Genomic DNA, 14959 nt, shown 5'->3' on the forward strand with positions numbered 1-14959 from the left:
GATTTAACTACTTTACTAGGAAGCTTTAAGGCGCAGTGTTTAGAAACATTTAGAAACATTAGAAACTCACTAACAGTGTAGTAAGTAATGTGATATGCTTACTGAAATCTGGAAGAAATCTAACTTCCAAATCCTAAGTGAAAACCATTGTTTACTGAACTTACTTCAATGGGGGTCGATTCAGGTACTTCACGTAAAATCACAATGCAGCGATTCTGATTTGGCCTAACTTTTTCTCCCTTCTCATCCACTTGGACTAAAGGCAACGCTAAGAGAGAAAAGACAAAGATGTATTTTAGCTGTCAGCAATCATAATAGCTTTGCACTGCAAGAGATGCTGTGGACACAGTTTTACAATGCAAAGCTTTTTGTGCTAAACTTCAAATATTTTTGACCATCAAGAAACAATCAGAAGATGACCTAGAATACTTTCTAACATTTGAATCTGGGTAGACATATTCCTTAAAATCTCAACACTGTTCCTACTCTTCCAGCCTAGAAAATCCCAATTCATTAGCTTTTGTTCTAAGGCACACATCAAGTCATCTCTTTTGATTCTTAGCTTACTGGTAACTTCTAGTAGCCTTTTCTGAGAATTTAATCATAGAATCACAGAACACCAGGTTGGAAGGGACCTCAAGGATGATCTGGTGCAACCTTTCTTGACAAAAACACAGTCTGGAGAAGACGGCCCAGCACCCTGTCCAGATGAATCTTAAACATGTCCAGTGTTGGAGAATCCACCACATCCTTGGGGAGATCATCTCAATGGCTGACTGTCTGCATTGTGAAAAACTTCCCTCTTGTGTCCAATCCATCTCCCCAGAAGTAACTTGTGCCCAATTTCCCCTCATCTTTTCCATGGGACTCCTTATAAAAGAGGAGTCTCCATCTTCTTTGTAGCCACCCTTTAAATACTGGAACACTGTCTCCCCGAAGCTTTCTTTTCTCAAGGCTGAACAAACCCAGTTCTCTCAGCCTTTCCTCATATGGTGACTTCCCAGTCCTTTGATCACCCTTGTGGCCCTTCTCTGGACTCTCTCTCCAGCATGTCCACATTTTTTTTTGTATAGTGGGGCCCAAAACTGAACACAGGATTCCAGGTGTGGCCTGACAAGCACTGAGTGAAATGGGATAATGGTTTGTCTCTGCTGGTGATGCCCTTGCTCATGCAGCCCAGCATCCTGTTGGCTTTCATCACTGCAGCAGAAGCGCACTGGTCACTCGTACCGAGCTTATTGTCCACCTGGACCCCCAGGTCCCTTTCCATAGAGCTGCTCCCCAGCCGGGTAGATCCCAGCCTGTGCTGCACTCCTGGATTGTTTTCCCAGGTATAGTAACTTACACTTGTTCTTGTTGAACTTCATAAGGTTCTTGCTAGCCCAACTCTTCTGGCCTATCCAGGTCATCCTGCAGGGCACCTCTCCCTTCCAAAGTGTCCACTTCCCCACTCAAGTTTGGTGTCATTGGCACACTTCATCAGGGTACACTTGATCCCATCATCCAGACCACTTATGCAGATATCAAACAGTGTTGGGCCAAATACTGATTCCTGAAGCATCCCACTTGTGACAGGTTGGCAGTTTGAAAAGCAGCCATTTCCCACCATCCTCTGGGTACAGCCTGTCAGCCAGTTCCCCACCCACCACACAGACCACTTGTCTAGACCATGATGTGTCAGTGTCCCTAGGAGAAGGCCATGAGAAACCATATTGAAAGCCTTTGAGAAATCCAAGTAGACAAAATCCACCGCTCTCCCAACATCAACCAAGCGTATTGCTCTGTCATAGCAAGTGATCAGGTTTGTCAAGCACGACTTGCCCCGGAGAATCTGTGCTGGCTATTCCCAATCACGTGCTTCAACTGCCTTGTGGTTTCCCCAGGAGGATTCGTTCCATATCCTCCCCAGGGACTGAAGTAAGACTGGTGGGCCTATATGGATCCTCATTTAAGCCCACCTTATAGTTGGGGGAGTGATATTAGCCTTCTTCCAGTCTTCTGGCACATCCCCCAACCCCATGACTTCTCAAAGATTATGGAGAGTGACCTCCCAGTGATGTCAGCCCTTAACACCCTCGGGTGTATAATTCTCAGGGCCCATTGATTTGTAGCAGCTGAGCTCTTGCAACATTAATAGTTCCCTTACACACTCCTCCCTCACCGACAGTGGGTCTGCGTTAGTGTTAACCCGGATTTCTGTCCCTAAGGCCTAGGGCCCAACAGCGCTGCTAAAAATAGAGGTGAGAACAGTGCTGAGCAGCTCTGCCTTTTCAGCATTGTTGGTGACTAATTCACCTCTGCCGTTTAACAGCAGGCCAATATTTTCTTTCTGTTTCTGCTTCTTGTTTAAGTACTTGAAGATCCCTCTCAGTTTTTGACAGCTTGTGCCAGTTTCAACTTCAGCTGGGCTTTTGCTTTTCTAACTGAATATCTGCACACCCTGGAAATGCCCTTATAGTTCTCAATGGGCACTCATCCACTTTTCCACCTCTGGTACGCCTCTCTTTTGGTTTTGAGCAGATGCAGAAGCTTGCAGTTAAGCCAAAGGGGTCTCTTGTTCTGCCTACTTCCCTCATCTTTAAAGGGGATGAACTGGTTTTGTGCTTCTAAGAGAGTGTTCTTGAAGAACTCCCAGCACTCGCTAGCTCCTTTATCCTCCAGGGAAGCTTCCCACAGAACCTCTCCCCACCTGAGCTCTGAATGAGCTGAAGCTTGTTCTTCTAAAATGTAAAACCTTTGTCTTCGTACTAACCCTCAGTGGGCTCAGCAGGATACCAAACTCCACAATATTGTCATTCCTGCAGCCAAGACCATAACTGAGATACTACAAAGCAGGTTCTCTCGACTTGTGAGCAGCAAGTCCAGCAGTGCCTCCTTACTGGGTGGCACATCTAGTGCTTGTATGAGAAGACAGTCCTCTACATATTCCAGGAGCTTGATGGACAGCATCTGAGCTGCTGTATTGTTCTTCCAACAAATGTCTGGGTACTTGAAGCCACCAATCAGAACCAGGTTCCATTGACCCAAAGCTCACCTGAGTGACTCAAACATTGCTGTGCTGGCCTTATTGTCTTGGTTTGGAGTATGAGGCGGATGTCTACTGTAAGATCCCTCTTGGAGATGACCCCTCTGATCCTGACCCAGAGGCGATTCCACAGTCACCATAGTTGACTCCTATACATTCAAGGTTCTTAATGTAGAGCATGTCTCCTCCTCCTCTTCTTCCCTGCCTGTCTTTACAAAACAGCCTATATCCATCCACTGTGATCTGCCAGTCATGAGAGTTATCCCACCACGTCCCACAATTTAAAGTCAAATTATTCTCATATACGCAGATAAATACTCAATATCTCAAATGTGAAGCATTGTGATGATCTAAACTGGAAGCTGCTTGCTCTATTTAATGCTTTACAGAAAATGGATAGCATTGTATTGCAATACATAACAAAGAAAGGAAGAGAGATTGAAAATTCAGAATAATAGTTTTATGGCAATAATTAAAATGCTTTCAAGCACTGAAGGATTTTTACTTACATCTCAGCACTTCGACAATCAAATCCATATCAGTACTAAGTTTCTTGACATGATCAAGGTTTGCTACTGTCATTATTGGCACATACTGATCGCTGTCCATCTGTGATATAAGGTACATGTCACTGGCAAGATTTTCTCTGTTGGGACAGGAAAAAAGATAGGAAAATGTCACAGATGTAACTTTTGCCAATAAACTTGAGACAAAAACTCATCACATAGTAAAACGCAGATTCCTACACTACATTTAATTTTCAGCATTTTCACCAACTCCCCAGTCCATTCACCTACTGTATCTCACTTGGCAGAAAACATTAAAATGTCTTCTTTTTTTTCCTTCACGCAACAGCATTGGCATCTTCCTGTTCAGGAAGCACATTACCCCCCACAAACATGTAATACTGTTGGGAGTTTATTACTTTAAATGACCACTGACTGCAACTGGTTATGCGTGAGTATACAGACTAGGAATTGTTCTAGGTTATTAAGACACGTTTAGGATGTTTTTATCTAGACATAAGCACAGAGAATAATTAAGTACAAGTAAATTGCTTTGACAATTTGCATCAGTCTATACAGGAACACATATGACTCAGAGCCCTTAATTTCTTTTTTCAATTGACCCTCAAAATACAAAGGAATCTACAGATGCACATACAAAAAAAATCACACTTAGTATCAACGCAAATTTTGAAATCATTAGCTCAAAGATTACCAAATGGTTTCATTTACTCAGTTTAAATTTGCAAAAAAACAGTATCAGTCAAAAATTCACCTAATCTGTAGTTGCTTATAACTACCTCTCATTTCAAACCAAAATATTTGCTAGTTCATGTTTTAGGCCCAGAAGTTTCATGTAAGCTTTAAAAGGTATATCAATATGATACTATGGAATTTGTGTGTTACATTAGCCAAATTCTCATCCTTTCCACTCAATTTTAAGTGGCAGCTGAGAACCACATTAGGTACTGTATCTTGTTATCCACCAGTTTGCTACATTTAGGTATATACATACCTAGATAAACAGAATTCCAGTGTTTTTTTCAGTAATTCTCGTAAATCTTCCTGACCTTCTGGCTGCAACTGTTCGTTTCCACCTAATAATTAAAACACATATGTTTAAAATTTACTTCTGCTATATTACACAACACATACTTTAATCAGACCATCATGTCTATTACTGGCTGTATAACTAGTAACAAATACTCAAATTCAATAAATGTTCATTGTGTATTAGTTCACCATGCACCAAAATTCTACAGAAACACTAAGACAGAAAAGAAAAACCATGTCTGACTTCACTCGTTCACCTCTGTTCTCCAAATCAATAAAAATTCGAAGCAGTTTTCAAAGAGCAGCTACAAACACTTCTCAAGGTAAATACTGAACCGACTTAACTCATGTGTCTGTCTTCCAGTCTTAGGAAACAAACCAATTTCTATCTGACAGATCCCTGACTAATGCAGCTGACTAATATGGCAAGCGAGAAACAAAGGCACTTTGTACTTCTGGCCTCTCTCTAAATTATTCCCACACTAATTCAGAAAGGAGAGTTTAAAAAATGTAGTTATGAAATATCAGCAGATATCCAATCAATTAACAGATGTGTGATCAATTAACAATCTCTTGGTTAAAAAGGAAGAATAAATTTCTTATACCTGGAAGTTTTAGAATTACCACATGGAAAACACTAATTTCATATTCATTTTAGTTTAGACCCAGTATGTTGCAGTCAGTTGAGGGTAAACTAATTGTGTCAATGGGAGAACTGTTTAAAGATCAGAAGTTTAGTGTGGCTTTTAGAGATTTATAAAACATTTAGTAAGATGTTACATAAATGTAAATTAGGTTTTTTTGAAAGTATTTCACACTATTACCATCTATACCCTTCCCTTCTTCAGTAACTTTCATCCTTTTGTTCAGCTCTCCTTCACCTCTTCTTCCTAAAGGAACTTTTAATTTCCTCCCACTGTTTTGTCCTTCATGTGTTCTATTCTGATGCCAACACCTGAGAAATACACATCTCACGTACTAATCACTATTCTCCTTCCGCATCTCCTCTTTCTTCCTTGCCCAAAACCTAGCAAAGACCAAAATTATATGTATTTAAAAAAATAACAATTAAAAAAAAAAAAAAAAATCAGATTTCAGAGTTGGGACCACCTACGTTACTATTCATCAAGCAGAACAGATCTGATCTGCTGTTCAGCTGCTTTACAACACTATTTGACTCTTGCTAACAAAAATTAATTATTTTGGGTACATAAAGGACATGCTGACAAGTTCTAACACTAAGCTGAGGAACACTGTTCCCTTCTAGAGTGCTCAGCACCATTAGTATAACTTTTCTGTTTGCCAGTCAGTTATTATTTAGTATTCCCTGATAATACCCTTAAGTAGAGAAATCACAGAGAACTTTCAGTTTTCAACAAAGGTGATGGTGCAACTGCGTCTGATTTCAATTGTCTCGATTTCCAACTATCATAGCTGCTATACTGGTCATTTAAAATACATGTAATAAAATCAGCCAAGCTCAGTGAGCAAGGACCAGACCTCATGAATCTCAAAAACACCCAGGACATTTTCCTCTTTTTCCCATCCCTCATCTCAGTTCAAGCAGGAAGCGTAAAGGCACCCTGCAGACCTTCTGTTCCTTTCAGTGAAAAACAATCTCTATGCTATTTCCCAAAAGTTTCTTAAAACATGCCATCTGGTATAGACTACACCTACCAACAGTTACACTGAAAAAAAATAATGAAAGTTCATTTCAAAAGAATGCAAAGAAGTTCGGCTAAATTGTTGCTAATTTTAGCATTTTAAGTACAAGACTGATCTTCCAACACATTAACATTACTACTTGAGACACAAATGGAATGTGAATTGCATCTCAGCACTTGACCCAACTAGGAACACACAGCTTAGACAGGTAGGTATCTAAATGTAAATGTCTACACTGGGGCCTTGCATTCAGAATAACATTTCAGAAAACAATGTTCAGCTATATCCAGAACTTATTATCAAGTCTGTGCAGTATCTAGGGCTGAGAGCAAGAGACACAGGATTTTTTGGGATCTGTTTACAGAATGCATATATTGAACAAAAAAAGCGGTTTAGTTTTGCTGGTTTGTTTGCTTTGTTGTAGTTAAAAAAAAATAAGTGGATGCTCACTGTTCGAATCAAAATACAGTGTGGTGTTTTGTTTCGTTTTTAAATGAAGTCCAAGCAAATACTAGCTTTCCCTTACCTGTCTGGGTGGTTTCATGCATAGAGTCATACTCAGAATGATCGAGTGCCAAAGGGTTCATATCTGTCTGGTCTGACACCGGAACAGCTGGTGGCGGCTCCTGCAGCTCTGTCAGCACTGCATTCTGATGCTTTTTGTCACCATCACCACTGGCATCCAGTCCTGCAGCAGAGATGACAAACGCTCAAAAAACATTCCTTCTGATCACAGCAACATCACAGTTAAAACTAAATCTGAAGTTGCTTACATATTTGCATTCTTTTTTTCAACAGGAAATTAAAATTGAGAAAGTTCTGCACTGAATTTTACCTTTCGCTTGAGCAACAGCTAGAAACTCTTATTCATACCTTCTTTACAAGAATCTGGAGGTTGGTCGGGTATTTCTTCCCACGCTTTGCTCACGCTACCGTCAGTGGCACCACTTGCTTCCAAGTGTAACATATGATTTCCCCACACCTTTGCATTAGGATTTAACTCTGAAACCTTGGTTGACTCCTACAAAAAGAAAGTTATTTGATTATGCACTTTGTGGATGCACAGCACACATCTGTGCATAAATATACATGCACAGCTTCAAGTAACAGTATCAGATGTACAACCTAAGATTGTTTGGTTTTCTTTCCACATCTGAACATATTAACTGAATTGCCATCCCATAATCATTTCAGGTACAAAACCAATTGAATTGTGCAGCACAGAATTCATTTTCCTGATTAAGAATCACCAGAAAAGGCGGCCAAGCAGAGCAAACTACAACAAACATTTCTTGCTTTGCCTTTGACAGACTAACTCAACCTGTACTTGCCCTGGACTTCAGGCAGTTCTCTAATACACAAATTAACTCAATGTTGACTACATTGTTATTGTGTTTTTGTTTATTTTGAAAATAAAAAAAAAAACACAAAAAAAGAAAATACAGAAGGACAAGGCTTTTTTCTGGACTTATATGAACATGGCACAGTTTTAAGGAAGCATTATGGAAAACTGAAAGCCATGAGAAGTACATGACAACTTCTGTCATTACTTCAAGAGAAAAAACGGAGCATAAAGAAAAATTAGTTTTCCCCTAGGCAGGACAAAAAGAATGAATTACTCAATCAGGCTAAATAATCTTAGGCCAACATCCTTTAACCTGGATTGGAAATGGACATGTTTAATGGTCACATATGGTTATACATAACCCATTATATAAATGGTTATATTTGTGCTTCAGAGACATTGCTCTCTGCAGTGCCAACATCTACAGTACTTTTTTTGATAGTAACATGAGAAAGTTTGCTCTTGTTTTGCTAATGTTTGAGCAAAACCATTAAGTTACTCCATACCCAGAATGTCATTGGTATGTTTTAATAGGATAATTATACTGGGAAATAGTATTGCTCATGATAACACATACTAAAAAAGCTTATTAAAATTTGTTTTGTGAATTTAAGGGTGCTAGGAACATTACAGAGTTTAAGACAGTTAAATTCAATACTCCATGAAGCTTTGATTACTCTGAAACACATGCACGCAAAATAGTCGTTATCACAGTGCATAGAAAACACATCCAGAAGGTAAAAAGATCTAAAAAAAAAAATCCCAACTTAAACACACCTACTGAATGCTAAAGACTTATAAAAAGTGCAAGTGTTTGACATCGCTACTTGAATAGTAAAGATTCAAAGATGACAGCAAGTTGGAATAGTTTCCATTTTTAATTCACAAAGTTCTCCCAGGAGACAGCGAACTGAGGCTGCGGCACCGCGGCTGCTGGGCAAGGTCAGGGCAGCCGCGTGTCCTCCTGCCCCAGCCCAGCTGCGGCCCCACGCTCCTCCTGAAGCACTGCAGAAAATCAGCTCCACAACGAGCAAAAGGTGTCCTAACTGCTACCAGGCAAGAACTTGAAGATTTCAGGAAATCCACAAACTTTTATTCCTATACGAAGGTCAAGAGGGCAGTTTGTAGAAAGTTTCCCTTCCACATACTGAAGTGTTCATCTAGAATTGAGAATCTGCAATCAAGATACTTTCCCCAACATTTAAACTTTCACACACAGCTAAAAGAACCAAAAAGAAAAAAAATATATCAATATTCATTTTGAACTACTACATGCTGTACAGCATTCAGTTTTGCAAAGGAGAGATTGGTCAGCCTCAGGACAAAATAGCATATGATATATTTAACTATCTAATGAAAGCACAGTTTGACTTGGCTCATTACAATTCCCAGCTTCAGCTTGAAGCTTTAACATCAAACCACTTCTGCGGAATACTTACAAACTCATCTTTATCTTGCCATCCCCAAGTACCAACACCTTCTGGTGCCAGCAGCTGATACGAGTATCTTCCCACAGCATACGAAGCACCTGTTGAATCTTCAGGTTCATTCTGGAAGTTTCCACTAACTATACACAGTCTGTCATTCTTCACTGTATTGTTAGAAACTGTATTATTCCACAAAAAGCCCATCAGGTAGTCACCATTACCAGCAGAAACGGTGTCAGGAAACAGCTGATTTGTCCAATCACCATTGCCAGGGTGAAGGCTGATGAAATGTGACCATATTTCAACTTGGGGAATTTGTCTGTCCAGTTCATAGGCGTGCTCTTGGTCACTCGATATGTCCTCCATCAGATCTAACGTGCCCCGCTCGGTGCCTCGCTGAAACCCTGTGGCCCCAGGAGAGGCACCGTGTATTTCGTAGGAAGGAGTAGCAGCGTATTTGTCTACTTGCTTTGGGTCAACAAAAACTCCAAGCTCTTTGTTTGAGAAAATCTTGTGATCTGACTGTATCTGTTCCCAACTTGCGGTCAAGTAAATTGGAGTATTTAATATGTAACTGGTGTTTTTCAGTTCAGTAGCCTTGGCTTCTAACTGCTTTAAATTCCCAGTGGCAAAAGCTTCTAGATTCCCAGTTGACATACTAAAAGCAGGGAGGTTCTCCCCCTCTGAGGGGGGGCCAACACACTGTTCTACTTCACCATCCTGAAGATTACATTCACTTACATCGCACATACTGTTTTGATGAGTTTCTGATCCTGCTTCAGTAAAAGGCCCAAGTGAAACTTGGGTGTTCTCAACCTCTGGCTCTGGACTGGCAGAGTGACATAACTCAGGCTGTTCCACTGGTTTATCGTGCACAGAGTATGAATTTTGACACAATGAAGGTACACAATTATGGGCTTTATGGGAGTGATTAGTGTCATCTTCCAGACTTTTAGTGTCATCTATCAATTTTATACTCTTGTACACACAATTGTCCAAAGATACAGGTACAGTGGAATTAGAGTAAGTATTCTGGTTGTGCGACAAGCCTTTATTGCAATTTAAGATGTTTTTATCACGATCAATAATGTTAGCATCCAAATTCTGTTTTACATTTTGTGCCTTGTTATCAATTGTCTCATCTAGATGAACTCCAAATTTTGTCTGCTTTACAGATTCTACTATATCCCTTGCTACCTTGGGTTCCATTGTGTGGAAGGAACACAGATCCTGTTGCTCATCTTGTCTACAGTTCAAATCCATTTTATTCATATCCTCATGTTCCAAAGACACAGAAAATACACTGTTTTTGTTATCTGAACTTGGATATTTGCATATTTCAACTTTATTCCCTGCTGACTCTTGTGAAATCTGAGATTCTAGGCTGTTCTCCTTTAGGAACATTTCATCTGCACTTGTGTTATGTAGTTCATGAGATGTCAAAGTGCCACCACTTACCCATGACTGAGTTCTTCTCAAGCTACCATCTTCCTCAAGCATGTCACCTTTTAGCTCAGTGACACTCACACAGACATCTTCATGCATGCCACTATGGTTTGCAACTTCAGTTGATGTCTTGTTTCCAGTGCAACCCTTAATTTGAGTTTGAAAATCAGAACTTTCTTCCATGTTTTCAGGCATTTCAGTCAAAGTTTCACAGCTACACGAAACTGCACCTGTACATTTCTCTTTATCTTTCAAGAATCCTTCCAAGATGCTGCCATGTTCACTAGAGTCAGGTGCAAATGTTTGGCTATTTTGATACATTCTTTGAAACATTCTCTTTTCCACATTTGAGTTTACTTCACTTTCTGGCTTTATGATGTAGCCTTCTTCAGCAAGTTTTTCTACATGTTGACTTACCATAAAAGAATCATTGTCCATGTCATGTAACTCTAACGATAATTTAAAGTCACTCCCCATGTTCTCTGCCACCTGTTTAGTATTTATTTCCCTTACAACACTTGAGGGATGCCTACTTAAACCAAATGGTACAATCTCAGAATCATCACTTCCCTCAATTTTTCCTGAATTACATACTCCAGTGTTTAACAATACACTGGAAATACAATCGTTGTGTTTCATGTTTTCTGAATTAGGGCTGCATGGGTCCTCTGCAGCAGCATCCACGACTTTTATAGAATCACAAACTCTACGGAGTGACTCATTCCGACTGACAGCATTACCTATGCTATATACCTCCTCTTGCTGATTTTCAGGGATGACTTCACCACATACTTTTGCTCCCAAGCCATATGTTACTGTATTGTCAGTATTTAACCTATGACACCTGGTAACCAGCAAGTTATCAAAAGAAGATTGTATGTCTATGCCACAGTACTCCTTTGTTTCCTTTTCCTGCATGTTTGACCTATCCTCTTTTTCATACTCGAACACTTCTTTCTGTGAATTCAAGTTAGCTTCCACTTGTGCCGATTGCTGCACTGGAAATTCCTCCGCAGTGTCTGGAGGCCATGCCATGCTGCACATTCCTTCATCAGCAACAGCTGAGTTATCTGTGTTCACTGCAGTCTTTTCATGCTCGGTCGCTGGCACTTCTTCATCCCCTTTCAGATCTTCAGTATCAACAATACAAATACTGTAAAACTCCTTATCTTTTGTATTTTGTCTGTTGTCTACATCAAGATCGGAAAATGTTGGAGACATTTCTCTATATGACCTTAAAACTTTTTGTAGGCTGTCACTTTTGCTGTCTTCAACATTTACTGTTGTTTCATTCTGCCTGGAATGTTCACATGTAACTGCACAATCCTCCAGACAATTTCTATTTAAGGAAATTTCACCCTGTAAGCCTTTGTCTAGGATGTCTGGTACATGTGAAGTAGATTTATGATAAAACAAGCAATGCTCTTCTGCAGCTACATTTTCATTATTAATATGCCTATTAGTATTTTCTATACTGTTCATGTCCTGACCATTACTACGAGATCTTTTAGATGCTCTATTTTTAATAACCTTATCTTTCTTTTCTTCATTTTTCTGCAGATTTCTGTATGTACCAGACACCTTCAGGAGGCGACTAAAGGAATTAAAGAAGCTAAAAGGTCTGTCATACGTTCTCCTAGAGCTCTCATGGGGAGTATTCTCTATGCTTTGGTATGACGGATATTTTGCTTTTCTATCCCAGAACCCAGATTTAGAATTTGACGCTGCGCAATCATCGCTATGAAAGCGTTCAGTGCTGACTATCACAGCTGCCCCATTAACTGTCCTTCCCGCTGTACGCAGATCCCAGCTTTTCACAGTTCCTAGAATGGAAGATAAAGTTTTACTTATCCTTGACTCGGGTGCTTCCTCTTCCACAGATTTTTGTAATAAGCCGGTTTTCTCCTCATTCGTGCTGTTACTCAATTCTTTACTGAAGCAGCAGCCCATGCTTAATAAGTAGTGTCAAAGGAGTCTTCTCATTGCAAATCACCTTCCTCTATAGCTAAACTAACTTTCTGCCGCTACTGAGGAGACAAGCCAACACCCAGCTGCCAAAAATAGCACACTTTAAAACCATAAGGGGTTCATATGTCATTGCCACTCAAAGTACAAATCCCAGTTGCTGAGCAATGTTTCAGTATTTCATCATATGCACTGTAATATTCAAGCCAAATAACTCTCCTAATGAGATTACTGTCTGCTTACAAGTATTACCAAGTCTTACAAACTTCCACTGTTTAATTTCCTGAAGAGTTTCCTTCATCCAAACCATTAAAATACTGAAATGACATCTTTCACAATGTCCACGTATGCCAAAAAACTGCTTAATATTTAAAACAAATCCTGCTTTTTAAGTAAGGATAAATACATCCTGGCTTCACATGTTTAAATTTGATTTGAAGACTAAACTAGTGGAAGCTATTAGAGCAAACACATTTTGGACCATTTTCTCCTCCTCCTCCCTTCCCCCAGAGCTCAACCTACACCAAGATTACTTCTTTAGGAAAAACAGGCTAAAGATAGATAAGACCTCATGTATTCCAATGAACCGTCATTGTACGCTATCAGAAGCTAATTCTGTTCCAAGTATTTTTTTTTATTTGTTATCTGCATGAAAAAAAATACATAATACCTCCCATGACTTACAGCACTGGAAGGGGCCTCAAGATCATCCAGCCATCTCATGGTACAGTGACAGGATTAATTATACTTAACCTTCAAAAAAATCTGTAGATTGTTTTACAAAAAATCCCAGGCAGATTTAAGAAGTAGTTTGACTTAATACTACTTCTTCCAAAAGTCTGGCCCCGGTATAAGTTTTCTTTGTTGTGCATAAACAGACTAATTTCTGATCTTATGACAGGTAGAACATCTTTATACTCATGCATTTACATATTGGAAGGCTTCTACTACTGGAAGTCCCTTTACTTACTAAAAAAGTAATTCTGTTTTTTCAGAAATAAAAATCCAATTAAAAAAGCTGAAAATACCAAGCAAACTTTTCTGCTCCAAGAGTTGTTCTTATTTGCTTTTACATAACTTTACATCACTCAGACCTCCTCTCAAATCCATTGCTATTGTTTCAAATTTGGACCCATCCTTCACAGGACTTGCAGACTGTACCACTATAGCACCACTCCTTTACTTAAGAGATACTGAAAACACAGACGAAAGACAGACAAGACAGATCCTTAAACTCTATTTCAAATGTTCTTTCAGCTGTACATTGAATTCAGTGCTATTTTCAACTGGTTGTGCACCTCATGGCAAGCTTAATCAAGATGTACTTGAACTAGAGTTTCAAGTTAGCCTGGCGACTTGCCTTCATTGTATTCATATAGTAGTATACAGGGGTACTGAGGTTAATTAAAGCAGTTGCCTTTCAACTAAGATCTATTTTAATTTCTGCTGTAAACTATACTTGCAGGGTAAAGGCTGGGTAACACACAGAGATCCAGGCTCTAATATTCCGCTACCATTATTAATTTTTTTTTCAGGATTGTCATTCTGACTTATTTTACAGCTGCTTTAACAAGTCATACAGCCTACATAAGGCTTAAGACACAATTTGGTCTCATCTATGTTATTATCTGTTCCCTGTCACCATCATGTCACAAGATTTCTGCTTTGTTTCCAGAATTTCAAGGAAAAAATAATAAAACCCAAACAAATTTAGAGATGCCCACAGTCACTTTTGCCTTTCATTCTCCCTCACTTCTGACAGAAAAGTCTACTACTATCAACGTAGAAACAAATTAAGCATTGGTTCCTCTTCTACTCATTAATATCTAGTTGGTAAACTAACTTCACATCTGTTTAGAGTAATGAACCAAAAGAGAAGCATTTTTTGCTTCTTGCTGTCACCTGAAGACTGAGGAAAAAAAAAAAATGCTGTGCTGACCCAGAGTAAGCAGAACCAGGCTGGATTGAAGTCAGGTAGAAGAAAATATTTTTAAAAAGAGGTCTTGCTATCCCAAACTGTTCACAACCTTAAAATAACAACCTGCAAGTATAAGGTAGTACTGAGCAAGTGCAGAAGCGCTCTTAGAAATGAAAATGGTTCACTTTAGTCTGCACTGCAGTCACTATGACGGGCTCCTGAAGTTCACATTTAGAAGCATAAAACAAACCAGAGGTGAACCTGTCTTCCTTATACAGTGTGAAATGCTTCTATTGTCTTCTCTGAACCTTTTGCAGGGTATTTGAATATTTGAGTCATCTATTATCCTACTTCTCATTACAAATATTCTGTGTAACACAAAAAAGTGCAAAGCTGTAATACAGCTGCCAATGTACCTTCTTCTCCCCAGACAAATATTCTGCTCATAGGATAAATGAATGACAAAAAAAAAAAAAATAACGTGCTTTAGATTCTTAAACACAGGTTACTATATATTTAAATGCCATTAAAATTTAAATGCCATGGGCAATCTCAGATTTAGTACATGTGAAAGAATCGCACTGGCTAAATTTCAGGGCAAACCTCCTA

General features: G+C 39.3%; 1 protein-coding gene across 3 annotated transcripts in view; it reads right to left on the bottom strand.

Moving 5' to 3' along the window:
• The window catches only part of LARP4B (La ribonucleoprotein 4B), a 58067-nt gene that overhangs the window by 19380 nt on the left and 23728 nt on the right, over positions 1-14959 (bottom strand). For 2 of the 3 annotated variants that reach the window (XM_065627825.1, XM_065627824.1), the window contains exons 1-6: positions 9034-12476; positions 7123-7270; positions 6776-6937; positions 4547-4628; positions 3535-3671; positions 165-268 (exon numbers count right to left, since the gene is read on the bottom strand). In XM_065627825.1, coding sequence (XP_065483897.1) covers positions 165-268; positions 3535-3671; positions 4547-4628; positions 6776-6937; positions 7123-7270; positions 9034-12417 — 4017 coding nt within the window. In that variant the 5' untranslated portion in view covers positions 12418-12476. Of the gene's footprint in view, positions 1-164; positions 269-3534; positions 3672-4546; positions 4629-6775; positions 6938-7122; positions 7271-9033; positions 12477-14959 lie in introns of those variants that run through there. The other variant, XM_065627826.1, reaches the window with a different exon arrangement.

Source organism: Caloenas nicobarica, chromosome 2 (genome assembly GCF_036013445.1).
Source record: "Caloenas nicobarica isolate bCalNic1 chromosome 2, bCalNic1.hap1, whole genome shotgun sequence".
Lineage (NCBI taxonomy): Eukaryota > Metazoa > Chordata > Aves > Columbiformes > Columbidae > Caloenas > Caloenas nicobarica.